Source organism: Pseudonaja textilis, chromosome 14, assembly GCF_049901715.1.
Source record: "Pseudonaja textilis isolate UNSWEBS1 chromosome 14, rPseTex1.2, whole genome shotgun sequence".
Taxonomy (NCBI): domain Eukaryota; kingdom Metazoa; phylum Chordata; class Lepidosauria; order Squamata; family Elapidae; genus Pseudonaja; species Pseudonaja textilis.
Genome location: NC_142003.1, coordinates 11,235,103 through 11,247,201, shown reverse-complemented (window position 1 = coordinate 11,247,201; position 12,099 = coordinate 11,235,103). Strand labels below are relative to the sequence as shown.

The 12,099-nt window shown below is 37.2% G+C and overlaps 1 protein-coding gene across 6 annotated transcripts in view; it reads right to left on the bottom strand.

Moving 5' to 3' along the window:
- MSLN (mesothelin) overlaps positions 1-10,119 on the bottom strand; it is a 40,712-nt gene extending 30,593 nt beyond the window's left edge. For 2 of the 6 annotated variants that reach the window (XM_087912534.1, XM_087912533.1), the window contains exons 1-5: positions 9,856-9,958; positions 7,798-7,858; positions 7,170-7,213; positions 4,394-4,584; positions 781-871 (exon numbers count right to left, since the gene is read on the bottom strand). In XM_087912534.1, coding sequence (XP_087768660.1) covers positions 781-871; positions 4,394-4,584; positions 7,170-7,213; positions 7,798-7,840 — 369 coding nt within the window. In that variant the 5' untranslated portion in view covers positions 7,841-7,858; positions 9,856-9,958. Of the gene's footprint in view, positions 1-780; positions 872-4,393; positions 4,585-7,169; positions 7,214-7,797; positions 8,030-9,855 lie in introns of those variants that run through there. The other 4 variants (XM_087912537.1, XM_087912535.1, XM_087912538.1 and 1 more) reach the window with 4 other exon arrangements.
- Positions 10,120-12,099: the final 1,980 nt, after the last annotated feature.

The following is a 12,099-nucleotide window of genomic DNA, read 5'->3' as shown; positions in this document are numbered from 1 at the left end:
TTTCCAGGTGCTGGTCTCCCAATCTCATAGATTTCCCTTTTTATTCATTATTGACCTCACTTTCTCTTCTGTCTGCCTAGCCCGTTCACTTTCACTTGTCTCGGCTTCACTTTTAGCCGCTTTCTTTTAGGGCTCCAGACAGACACTTGTAACACTTAACTTTCCAATCCTCCTCTCCACTGCTATTTTTCTCTACCACTCTCTTCCCAAACGATCTCACAAACTGTCACTCACTTATTTCTTTACATCGGTGGCAATCCGGACTTCGGAGCCACCATTAATAGGAGGCTGTTCTTGCTTGTTGGGCTCTAGAGGGCTTCCTCTTTGCTGCAGGGGGGTTGCCTTCCCCACACTGCAGCCCGAGGCTTCCCCACACCAGCACGAATCTCTTCAGGACTCGAGCACCCTCAAAGGATCTTGCCAACTGCAAGAAGAGATTAGCTGAAACCGCGAATGGGCTTCTGCACCTCTGCTCATCCTTGCCTTGCCACTGGAAGTTTCAATTAAATTTTATTTCTAATTCTAATTTTAATACTATTAATTTTGAGATTGTTGGTTTATCATTTGTCAGCCTGTGACAAAAGATCTTTCCTTGAAGTTGACATTCATAGTTTTCTATTGAAAATGGTGCAATTCAGATTCAAAAGATGATCAGATTTGTAGCTCAGTCATAGATACCTGATTCTACCTCTAGGCTCATTTTGGGTTTGTTTGTTTTTTACTTCCTTTCTCTTGGTGGAAAAGTGATCATTCTTCTGTTTGGTTTTTTTTCTAATGTACCTTAGGAATACTTTGCAGAATACTGTGATCCAGGATTAGGATCAGTTGACTCAGTTGATCCAGAACAGAAGATGTCCATGTAGAAGGAGGCCTAGGAGAAAAGTGATATTAACAAGCCATGTCTGAATGAAATAGCAAGTTCATTTGGTAGCATTCCCCAAACACAACTAACAAGATTATGAAATGAACCCAGATTGGGCTTTTCAAGGGCATTGAACTAAAGTCTGACTAAGCAGGCTGAATTTGTGCAATACCAAAACAAAGAGAGCCAGTCTAGTGTATAGCAATAGTGAAGGTATCAAGCTAGGAACTGGAGGATGGGAGTTCTAGTACTGTCTCGAGCCCAAAGTCAGCTGGGTGAGACCTTGGACCAATCACTTTCTCTCAGTCCTAGGTAGGAGGCAATCAAACATACTGTAGAATACTCACTGCTGAACTGCATCTTGTTAGACAGAACCCAATGCTAAAGTCTGTCAAAATCCTTCTGAATCTTGAGCCTAGCTTTCAAAAGTGTTAGCAATTTCTCTCAACTTGATGTCATCTGCAGATTTCATGAATCCCTTTCTATCTCCTCATCTAGATCATTTCTGAAGATGTTGAAGATTACTGGGCCCAAGAGATAACCTTTTACTGGTTTAGTAATTTGGTCAATTTATCAAAGAAAAACAAAAGGTTTCTTTGGCATGATATATTTTTAATAAACTCATGCTAGTTCCTAGTAATCACCTTGTTCATTTCTACGTGCTGACAAATCCTCTTCATTACCTTTTTCAGAATTTTGAATCATTGATGTCAATCTGATTGACCTATAATTTCCTGGATCCATTTTTCCATTTTTGTAGGTTGGAACCACTTTAGCTCTTTTCAAGTGCTCTGGTAGTTCCCCTGTTTTACAGGAGCTTTGAAAGATTACATTCAGTGGCTCCAGAGGTGGGATTCTACCAGTTCTCTCCTATTCACTAGAACCTGTTGTTAATTTTCTAATCAGAATTGGTTGTTGGAAGAAATCTCCTTTTGTTTTTTCCCCCCATTTTATAGGACTAATCCTGTAAGGAAGGCAGGAAGGAAACATTCTAGTGTTGTTGCTTACAGAAACTGCCTCTGTTAACCCTTATTACATTCTTGTCAGTACACCTAGACTTCCTGTCTCTGGAGCTTCTGGGGCTTGACTTTCTTAAAGAGGAAGGATTGTTTTAAGCTTTTTACACTGCTGTTGGGAGGAAATTCTGCCCTGGACAATCAGCACTTTGAAGAAATAATTGAATAATGAAGCAGAGCTGCCGGAAAGAAGCTTTTAATGACCCTTGTCATTAAAAGATGAGTGACATTCAGCAAGACTTCTTGGCTAGCTAGAAAGATTGACATTCAAACGTGAGTTTACATAACCTTTCTGAGTTTTGGTCTAAAACTGTTTTTTGGCGAAGTTTAATTCTGAGCTTGGTGATGTTTAATCCTATGTTTATTGATGGGATAATTTTCTCTATTCAGCTTTGTTTAGAAGGAAAAAGGTTAATTTCTGTTCCTGAAAAGAAATTGGGTTGAGAAATCTGGCTAGTTCCTGTGTCTATTTGTTCTGGTAATTGGTTTAACAAGCAACAGATACTGTTGTGATTTAATTATTTGTATTGTGTTTGAATTTTTTTCTTGCCTCATGGTTTCTTTTTTTATCTGGGGAGGGGGTCTTCCTTCACTGCTTTAGTGGTATCTGGCACTGTCCTTTTGGAGTGGACTTCCAAGAGGCAGGATTCAAGCTTGGCACTGATTTTTTTACTGCCTTTCTGGGGAGCATTTAATTTTTCCTTAAATCTGGATGATTCCTTAGCATATCTTGTAAGGTGAGTGAGACCAGTTGGTGTCTTTAAGAGGTGCAAATGGATCTAAGGATTGTTTCTCCTGGGTGTGCTCTTTCTGGAGAGCTTAGATGACCTCTTTGCTAAAGTGTTTCACTTTATGAGCAAGGGTTGGTTGTTGATAGTTATCATTGCATTTTAACTATTTTGATTCCTCAAGGTCTTTTTAATCTAATGATTGGTATTTAAGGCAGCTTTTTACAAGCAAAGAATCTGCTTTTTGTATTTTTGTCCAGGCAATCATTGACTTAGAACGGTTCATTTAGGGATCATTTAAAGTTACAATGGCATTGAAAAAAGTGACTTATGACCATTTTTCACACTTATGACCATGGCAGCATTCCCACAGTCAAGAGAAGCCAGGTGAGGAGAAGCGCCACTTGATGTGAGTGATGTCAAGTTGGCCATGCCCACCCAATCACATGACAACCAAGCCACATGCACCAACTAGGCCACAGAACTGGGTGTTAAAAAATTTGAATCCCACCCCTGAGTGGATCCAAGATTATGTCTGTCAGAGCCCTGGGTTGCAAACCAACTGGTCTAGTGATTTGCACTCTTACCATGCCCTTGCTTATTTTGACTTGTGTACCTGTTCTATCTCCCTTAGTGCTGCTTTTGATAGGTTGGGCTATTTTGTCCTTTTGCATAAAAACAGATGCAAAGAAGTTCTGCTTTCTCCCTGTGTATCTTGCTTGCTTACATTACTGGACCTATTGCTTCCTTGACTTTCTTCGAGTTCCTTACATATTGAAATAAATGTTTTGGGTTATTTTTGGCATTAGTTGCCAGTCTTAGCTGATTCTGGGCCTTGGCTTTTGTGACTCTCTCCTGGCAGATTCTAAAGATTGTGTTGGCAAATTACTTCTGAATAAACTAATGTAGAAAATTTAGGGCCTTCTCCAGGCAGTCTCTGAGAATCAGATATAATTGAAAGGAAGTTTAAAAGAATTGTTAAATTGCTAAACAGGTTAGCATTAACTTACTAAGATATTAAGTACTAAGGTATAGCAGAAGAACAGTTGTACAGAATATGATTTGATGTTAAATGAAACATTTACAATGGTTCGTTTACTACAATATGCCACACAGTTCACATTTGAAAATCTGCAATTTCCATCATACCACAAAAGATGGCAGCATTTATTCAACCTTAGCTAAGACTTTTAAAAGGTGCCTCTGTTAAGCTTGGGTGTCCTTGAATAGAAATCCACTAGGAAACCTAAGGGTCTTAAGCCAGTTGAAAGTTGAAAAAATGTTGCATATAGAACAATGCAAAGTAGCAACAAAGCAACAAAAATGTATTTACCCAGCCACCTGAGCATCTTTAAAAAAATACTACTAGAAGTTCAAGATTCATCATTTTTTGTACAGCAGGTGTTCTATTTAGAGTTCAAAGACAACCTCTGGCATTTCCAGGCAGTACCAAACAAAGACTTGGGCAAAACACTTAAACATTTTCCAAGCAATGCTGTGTGTCAGTATTGTCTTAAAACAGATAGCCTGGGGCCAGGCCTCTTAGTCAGAGAGAGACAAAAGCCAAGAGGTGAGTAAGAACACCAAAGAAGGAAGGAAATAATGTACTGGAACCTTTGGTGTGCAAACTTATAGTTTTTGTAACTTTGGACCATAACTGACAAGGCAATGGTGTAATTGACATTCACTTATACACACAAAAAGGAGGCGTAATTCCAAGGCCAGCCAAAATAGGTAACAAATAATCTCTTTTCAGAAAACTGTCCCAAACTAAAAACAAGTCCTACCCAAATGAAGTATTTCCACTGCTGAAGATTTGTCGAATTGCTTTAATTTGATGTGCAGTCAGGTTCTGGCACTGACTTAATTGTTTTAGCAATTTTTCACCAATTGCTGCAATAGAATCTCCAGACATCTCACAGACCAAGTGGTTTGAAATTATGGCCTCTTCTTTGCTGATCACCATGACAGATGTATTCTAATTATTTTTAACCCAAAATTAGAAGAAAATAAAACATGGACAATAATTAAATAAAACAATTTCAATTTAATTAATTAATTCAGTTATTTCAATTTCCTGTAAGAATAATGTAGGTATTATTTTGAGATGGTGAAAAACAAATTAATTTAATAATTAATAGATCTGAGCAACTGTTTGAAGTAAGACCAGGCCCAAAAATATTCTTCCACTTTCTGTCTCATCAATTAAATTGTTCCTCATTAGTAATAGTTGGCTAATATCAAATAAATTTTAGCTGATTAATCTATCAATTAAATTTTGTAGGCTTAGAAATGCACAGTCATGGGTGTATGGCAGGATCAACCAATCTGTTTGAGCCAGTTTCTGGCCTATCTAGACTATTGAGAGCCTGTGGCAACTGTTCTCATGGAATGGCTCTCATTTTGAATATGGCCAATTAAAACATTGGAAACAAAACATTTGGATTGTTCACTTTTGCTTTTGTTTAGGGGGAGAGGACTGGGGAAGTGATTGTTTTAAGCAAAGCCCCTGTGCCCCCATACCCATCTCTCTTCAACTTCACAAGTGAGGCAGACCCAGTTGGGACACTTAGAATGACACAGAAATCCCTGGGTTGCCTCTCCTCACTTACAAATGAAATATGCAGGGCTCTCAGAAGAATCTCACATGTAAGATAGATAGTACATGGTGCTATCTGTGGTAGTTAGAAATGCACAGAACCATGGATGCTCAGAAGATGTAGAACCTGGGGGTGGAATTAAAAGAGAGAGTGGTCTGGAATCCGTATTTAGCCACAAGTGGACCAAGTCTAACCCACCCACTCACTCACTCACTTGAATTTCTGTTGACTCTTATCTAACTCCTAACAGATGCTAACTGTTACTTCAGAATATTCCTGTACATAGGCATGAGTAACAATAAATCAGTTTAATTGGACTTTCATGTGTGGACCTGATATTTTGCTCATGGTAGAAGAAATGGATTTCTAAGAAATATCAGTATTAGAAAGCTATTCTTTGAATGGGAAACTACCAACTACTACTACTATTGAGAGTTACACATCCCTGAAGAAAACAGTGACAGTGGCAAGCCAATTCTAGAATGTTGTCAAAAAAAAATGTGTGTGGAATGGCTAATCTAGAAAGGAAGGAAGGAAGACTAGTGTAATAGTCAGGACAAGAAAACTTAAATATATCTCAGAAAAAAGCAAAAACAACCACTTCCATATCATGATTCTTAACGAATGTATCTTTTCTTTATGTATACTGAGAGTATTTACACCAAGACAAATTCCTTAGCCAAATCACACTTGGCCAATAAAGTATTCTATTCTATTCTATTCTATTCTATTCTATTCTGTTCTGTTCTGTTCTGTTCTGTTCTGTTCTGTTCTGTTCTATTCTATTCTATTCTATTCTATCATAGCATGAAAACATGGACAAGCCTAATTCTGTTTAATCACAGGGAGATTTTCCTAATAATAATGTAATAACATTTGAAGTTTATGGAACCCCAAACTGTTGTATTATTCTAGAAATAATGATGTGGAATAGTGGAATCTATTTATAGTAGACTTTGCTTGAAGTAGGACTCTGCCTGGCTGATCTTTTGCAAGCGACTGTGACATATCTAAGCCCTGTTATCTGTAAGGAGTTTGAGTCAGCTGATCCTGAGGACCTGAACAGAATCTTTGTGACTGGGAGCTCAGCCATCTATGTTAGGGACCTGGTCCAGAATGCAGCAGAATGCCCATGTTATATCTCTATTGTGTGAATTGCACTGTCTCCTAGTTTCCTTTCGGGTTCCATTCAAGGCACTGGTTATCATCTTTACAGTCCTGAATGGCAGAGGTCCTAGTTATTTGTGAGACTGCCTCTCCCTAAGAGTATCCACTTGTTTAGTAGGTCAGAAAGGGTAGGTGCATTCCAGATCCCTTCCCTGAAATCTTGCCAATTAATGGAACCTTGGAAGTGTGCCTTTTCTGTGGATGCCCCTACTTTTTACAACACCTTCTGCCCAGCAATAGGGCAGGTCCCCACCCTTTCAGGAGACCATCAAGACCTGTCCAAAGCTGCTTTACCAAAAGGCAATGACTTTCTTGGGTTTTTCCTTGGAAATGTTTTGCTTCTCATCCAAGAAGTTTCTTTTGAAGAAGCTTCTTAGATGTGAAGTGAAACGTCTGCAAGGAAAAACCAAGAAAGTCCAGTTGCCTTTTGGTAAAGCACTTTTGGGACAACCATGGCCTGGATGATTGGAAAGCTCCATAGACATCAAGATTTGTACTAAAGGGATGGGATGGGAAAAATGGAATGAGGATAATGGAGCTTCCTGAGAGGCATCCTAAGGGAATGATTAAGAGTAATTTTTGTCTGATTGTTTCTCTAGTTTTATTGTTGTTCTGAGCTGTTCAGAGCTGTTTAAGATGGGCACCCATATACATAATTTAAATAAATAAAGGAGCACAGTCAAATACCTCACACTTTGGTTCTCTGATTCCAGAGATCAAGAATCCTAAACAGAATTCCAGAGAAATATAGAAGTCTGTTGGCAATATAAGTGCTGAACAGAAATACAGTACTTACCAGGGATTTCAGTGCACCACTAGGAGTGAGCATTATTGCACAACCTAAAATATAAGAAATGGGTATTATCTTAAAGACATTTTATTGAGAAAGTATAGTAAGATTGCCCTTCTCTGCAAAGCCAATTAAGTGGAGTATTGTTTGCTGTACCAATTTTAAATTATAATAAACAAAACCTGTAGCTTAAATATGTAGCTCTTGTTTTCTGATAACATTTTGTGTTCAGTGTTTACTTGGAAGACACAAAGCATGAATAAAAGTTTCCTTTCCTCTAGAGTAGGTTTCCCAAATGAGGAGGAGGAGGAGCTCCTTTGGGGAGCTGCAGACAAAATCTGGAGAATCTTTTAGCTGTACACATTTATAATAAATCCACTTTCCCTAAAGTTTCATTGCATTTTCATTGTTCATTTGTGTTCATTTTGTGTTTTTAGGCATGGTGTTAAAGGGAGATGTAATGGGGAAAAGGTTAGAAACCCCTGTTTCTAGGATGCATAATCAACATTAGCATGCACATATCTCAGTGGAGAAGATGCTAAATCAGAAAATAGAATCTGGATTAGACTTTCACGGGGCAGCTATGGAAGCATTTAATGATAATTTTATAGCAGTCATGCATAATTATACTCACCAGCCATAAAAAGATAGCAAAGCATTCTGGTTGATTCTGGCATTATTCCAAACAGATCTTTCTTTGTAGGTAAATATATGCATTCATTCCAGAAAAGCAAACAAAGAAATAAATTTATCGTCAGTAATAATTATCTTTTAGTTTCCCTGCTTGGTTTAAATCTGGCCAGATGCTGCTGATGCTCTTTGGAGCAGATTGATTATGAAACTACACCTCCTAGACGTGAGATAAGGGTCAATGAAATTCATGGTGGGCTGGACTTAGTAAATTTATGGCTACGTAGAAATTCTAGATTGATCCCACTTTTGACCTCACCCCAGGCTCTGTCATGCCTATAATCTCCTATAATCAATGAACTTTATGTCCTCCATACACACCTCCGTGTTTTGACAATGTATATGAGTTTGGATGACGCCTACAAAGAAAATTTAACAAATTAACTCTCAGTCTGTCCCTGAAGATAAGAGAAGGTTTAAATGACTCATCAGGAAAACATTTTTCTTGGCTTGTGCTTATACTGCTTATTCAGATAAATGTTTGACTATGCTTCTGTTTTGTCCCAATTTATCTTTCCACCTATATGCTGAAAAATTAAAAATATTTATTTTGCAGATAAGAAATTTTAAAGGTCAAAATGTACAGGTGGACAAATATGAGTGCTGTGGTGCAAAATTTTGGACTCAAGTAAGAATAAAAAAACACACACTGGAAATTGATAGCAACCCCTGTCCTCTGAAAGGAGGTTCCAACCCAAGGTCTGGATGCCGTCCAACCTTCTGGTGACTTGGCTCTTTGTGCAGGCCTTTGGTGAGGGTAACTAAAGCCCCTTGGATTGGGTAGGTTCTTCCTTTTTTCATTTCTATCCAGTTCTTGTCATCTTTGCCATCTTTGATTTGTTATTTACCTTTGTTATTGCATTTACTTTATGAGTCATCCAGAGTTGTTAGGAGCCAAGTACCATAAAAAATTTAATAAATGTGTATTTCATTTAATTACATCTGTTTTACATTAAACAGCTCTTCTACAAATCCCTAGCTGTAACCGTAATATTTCAGTGAAAGATCTGCCATCCAGGACAAATTTTGAGACATCAAATCACATTCAAGCAATTAACTATTCAAATTTTAGCATCTCTGTTTCTGAGCCAGAATATCTCACTCATATCTCCAGTGTCAAATGGAGAAAATGTGTCACAGATATCCTGAAGGACCCAGCACTGGTATTTACCACAATTTGACTACATAAATTCTAGGAATTAAAAACATGATGAAGCAGGTTGGTGCATTGCTCTTGGTAGAAATGCTGCATCATCCAGATTTTGGAAAAACATTCTAGCAAGAAGTTACAAATTTTTCAAATCTTCCTTTATTGGATGAGAGAAAATTAATCTGCCCACAATCCAGAGATTTTTTGATTTACTTCTAGCACCTTGAATAATCTGAGGAACGCAGCCCAACCCAGTGCTTAAGGGGAATGGAACTTTGCTACTTTGCCAATAAACCTACATGTACTGTACTTCCTTGTAGGAAAGATTAAACTATCATTTATTCTATAAAACCTCTTCAATCCACATGGAATTAAACATTTTATGCATTAATTCAACTCCAGACAATCTGTTTTTTTCTGTTCTCCTTTTAGTTCTTCTGAAAACTTCAAATGAATATGTACTCATTATTCATAAACAACAGGAAATTAGTTAGAACTGTCATACAACTGATAAATTGACCAAAAATAAAATTACAGATAACCACAACTTGCAAAACACTAGTACTTTATAAATTGTGTGTGTCTTTTGCTTCTCTTAAAGAAATCACAATTCTATATGCAAATCCATCCAAATTTTAATTAATATTGGGAGTGCCTGTTTGTTATTTAAACTCTGTAATTCCCAGGTTAAAATGAAAGGGCTCTCCGTAGGCTAGAACTGAACTGAGAGCTGAGACTTGCTTAGTCCCAAACAACGAAGCCAAATGTTCTCTCAAGCAAACAGCATCCCTTCCATTCCCAGAACACAGAGAATAAAAAGCAAAAAAGAAATAATTCAAGCATGGGACATACCTCTGCTACCTCTTTATGCGTTTGGCTGAAGGAAATAAAATCTGGGCATTCTGCTTTGCACAAATGAAATCAGGATGTGATCTCCACCTCCAATTTCACTTAAAAAGGCAGCCACGCCCAATGATTATGAAATGTGAAACAATTTGGCAATTGGATGGGATGTTTTAGGTCTGTGTCCTGAGTCACCCTGTACCCCAGGAATCCAAGGGAAAGGCAGAGGAGAGAACAAGTGGCAAAGCCCAGGCTGTGCCTGTAGCAAAGTATCTCCAGCTATTGTGGTTTGCAAGCTACTATTTAACAAACTATGATGAAAGCAAAGCAAAGTTGACATATCAATATCAACAGCCATAATACATTTCCTTTAAGCAGTCATCCTAGGGATGCAGCTCAATTTCTCTCAGATGCTTTTTTCAGAATAAGGTGATTGTGCCATGAGGAATACGAGCTACCATATTCTAAGAAGAGATTTGCAGAATGTTAAGTTGGAGTCTCTGGACCACTTGCAGACTCTCTGCAAAAACTACAAGAAAAATGCTTCATTTCATCATTCTGTCAAGATTGAACTGCTTTGCTTCTTTCAAACCGTCATGCTTTTCAACTTGCCAATGAGCTCGGGGAAGGCAAGGGGGAAATGGAAGATGCTGCTGTATGCAGAGATCGTGAGAGCTTGTCAAGGTCACCACTGCAGATGCTGGAGAAAGAGATGGACTGTTCCCATAACAAAAAGATGTCTCATAATTGGACAGTGTGACACATACACCCCAGGGTTGGAGAGAAGAGGAAGCTATTGTTTAACTAGGCAAGCATTTACATGGGAAAACCAGAGCTGGTTTTGTTTCTTTGGTACCAATATGGTCCATCTACTAAAGTTTTACTTTTAGGAATTCAAGACTCCTGAGAGTGTTTCCTTATTTGGGGTTCATTAAACTTATAGATCAAAAGCATTAGTGGAGACAGTTCATTTTATGTAGATTGGGATTATCTCCTTGAAAATAAGATATCTGCTGTAGAAAAGTGTTAGGAGGTCTGAGGGAAATTAATGATACAATGAAAAATTATACTCTTGGAAGAGCACCACAGTCACAAAAAATGGGTAGGGCTCTGACTGCAGAGTAACACCCCTCATCTTAACTTTTGACTCCACTTCTGCCCCTGCGTGGAATGCTGAAAGTTTGATCTTTAGAACATTCCAAAACTTGTTCATTCTATGCAAACAAGGTAGGCCTCTAAGATATTGTTGATTTATTGATAAAATTGAATCATCCATTCCTTGTCTTTTAAATTTACGCCATTAATCCTCTGTGGTATATATGCTGTCATATGTCACACTGTTTGTGACAGAAGCATTTCTAGAACTTCAAATGATTCATAAATCACTTTCAGTGTATTCTTAACAGGTATTAAGTCTTCAAGTCTTCCCTAGATGTGAGCAATATATGTAAGCCCTTCCCATGCTTGCACCTGGCAAATTCTTTTCTGCCATGTCCCTGTGGCATCATCTTCAACTCCTCCTCACCCATAGTTAGGATAGTTGTGCTTAGTTCTCCAAAGTTAGGGGCATTTTCTTTTTTCTTTTAAACAAGTTTTATTTCAGTTTTTCACATTTTAAAAACATCTCTTTTTAGTGAACAGCATGATTACAAGTTTATCTTTACTTACAAATATGACCATAATTACATATTCAATTTTTATATTCAACTTATCCTATCAATACTTTTATACATTTTCTACTTTATTATATGATTCCAAATGCTTGCCTCTTTATTTAATTCACCTATATTTCACATATCGTCATAATTGTTATACTTTAATACTTTTAATTGTCATATTTGCATATTTCATCACATATTCTTATAATATCCATTCATAAAATCTAATTTAAAACAATCATTCTATAAAATTAATTTCCCCCTTAAATTACCAATTTTAAGTGTGCCGCCTCTAAAATTTGTATATTCACTAATCTCCCCTTTTAATCTCAATGAATATTTAACCTTTATTACCTAGAAAGTTAAAATTAATAATCCTTTTAAAACTACATAACAAATATAAATCAAATTCTGCATGGTTTTTCCCCTTCTTAAATTCATAATTATTTACAATTTCAATATTCATAACTTTAAGTATATTTAAACTACCCCTCCTCACCTTGCAGAATTCCCTTTTAAAATATTAATTAGCCATTGTCTTTATGCATTCTAAATAAACAATTCCTTTTCATTTTTTTACAATTCCCATATTTCT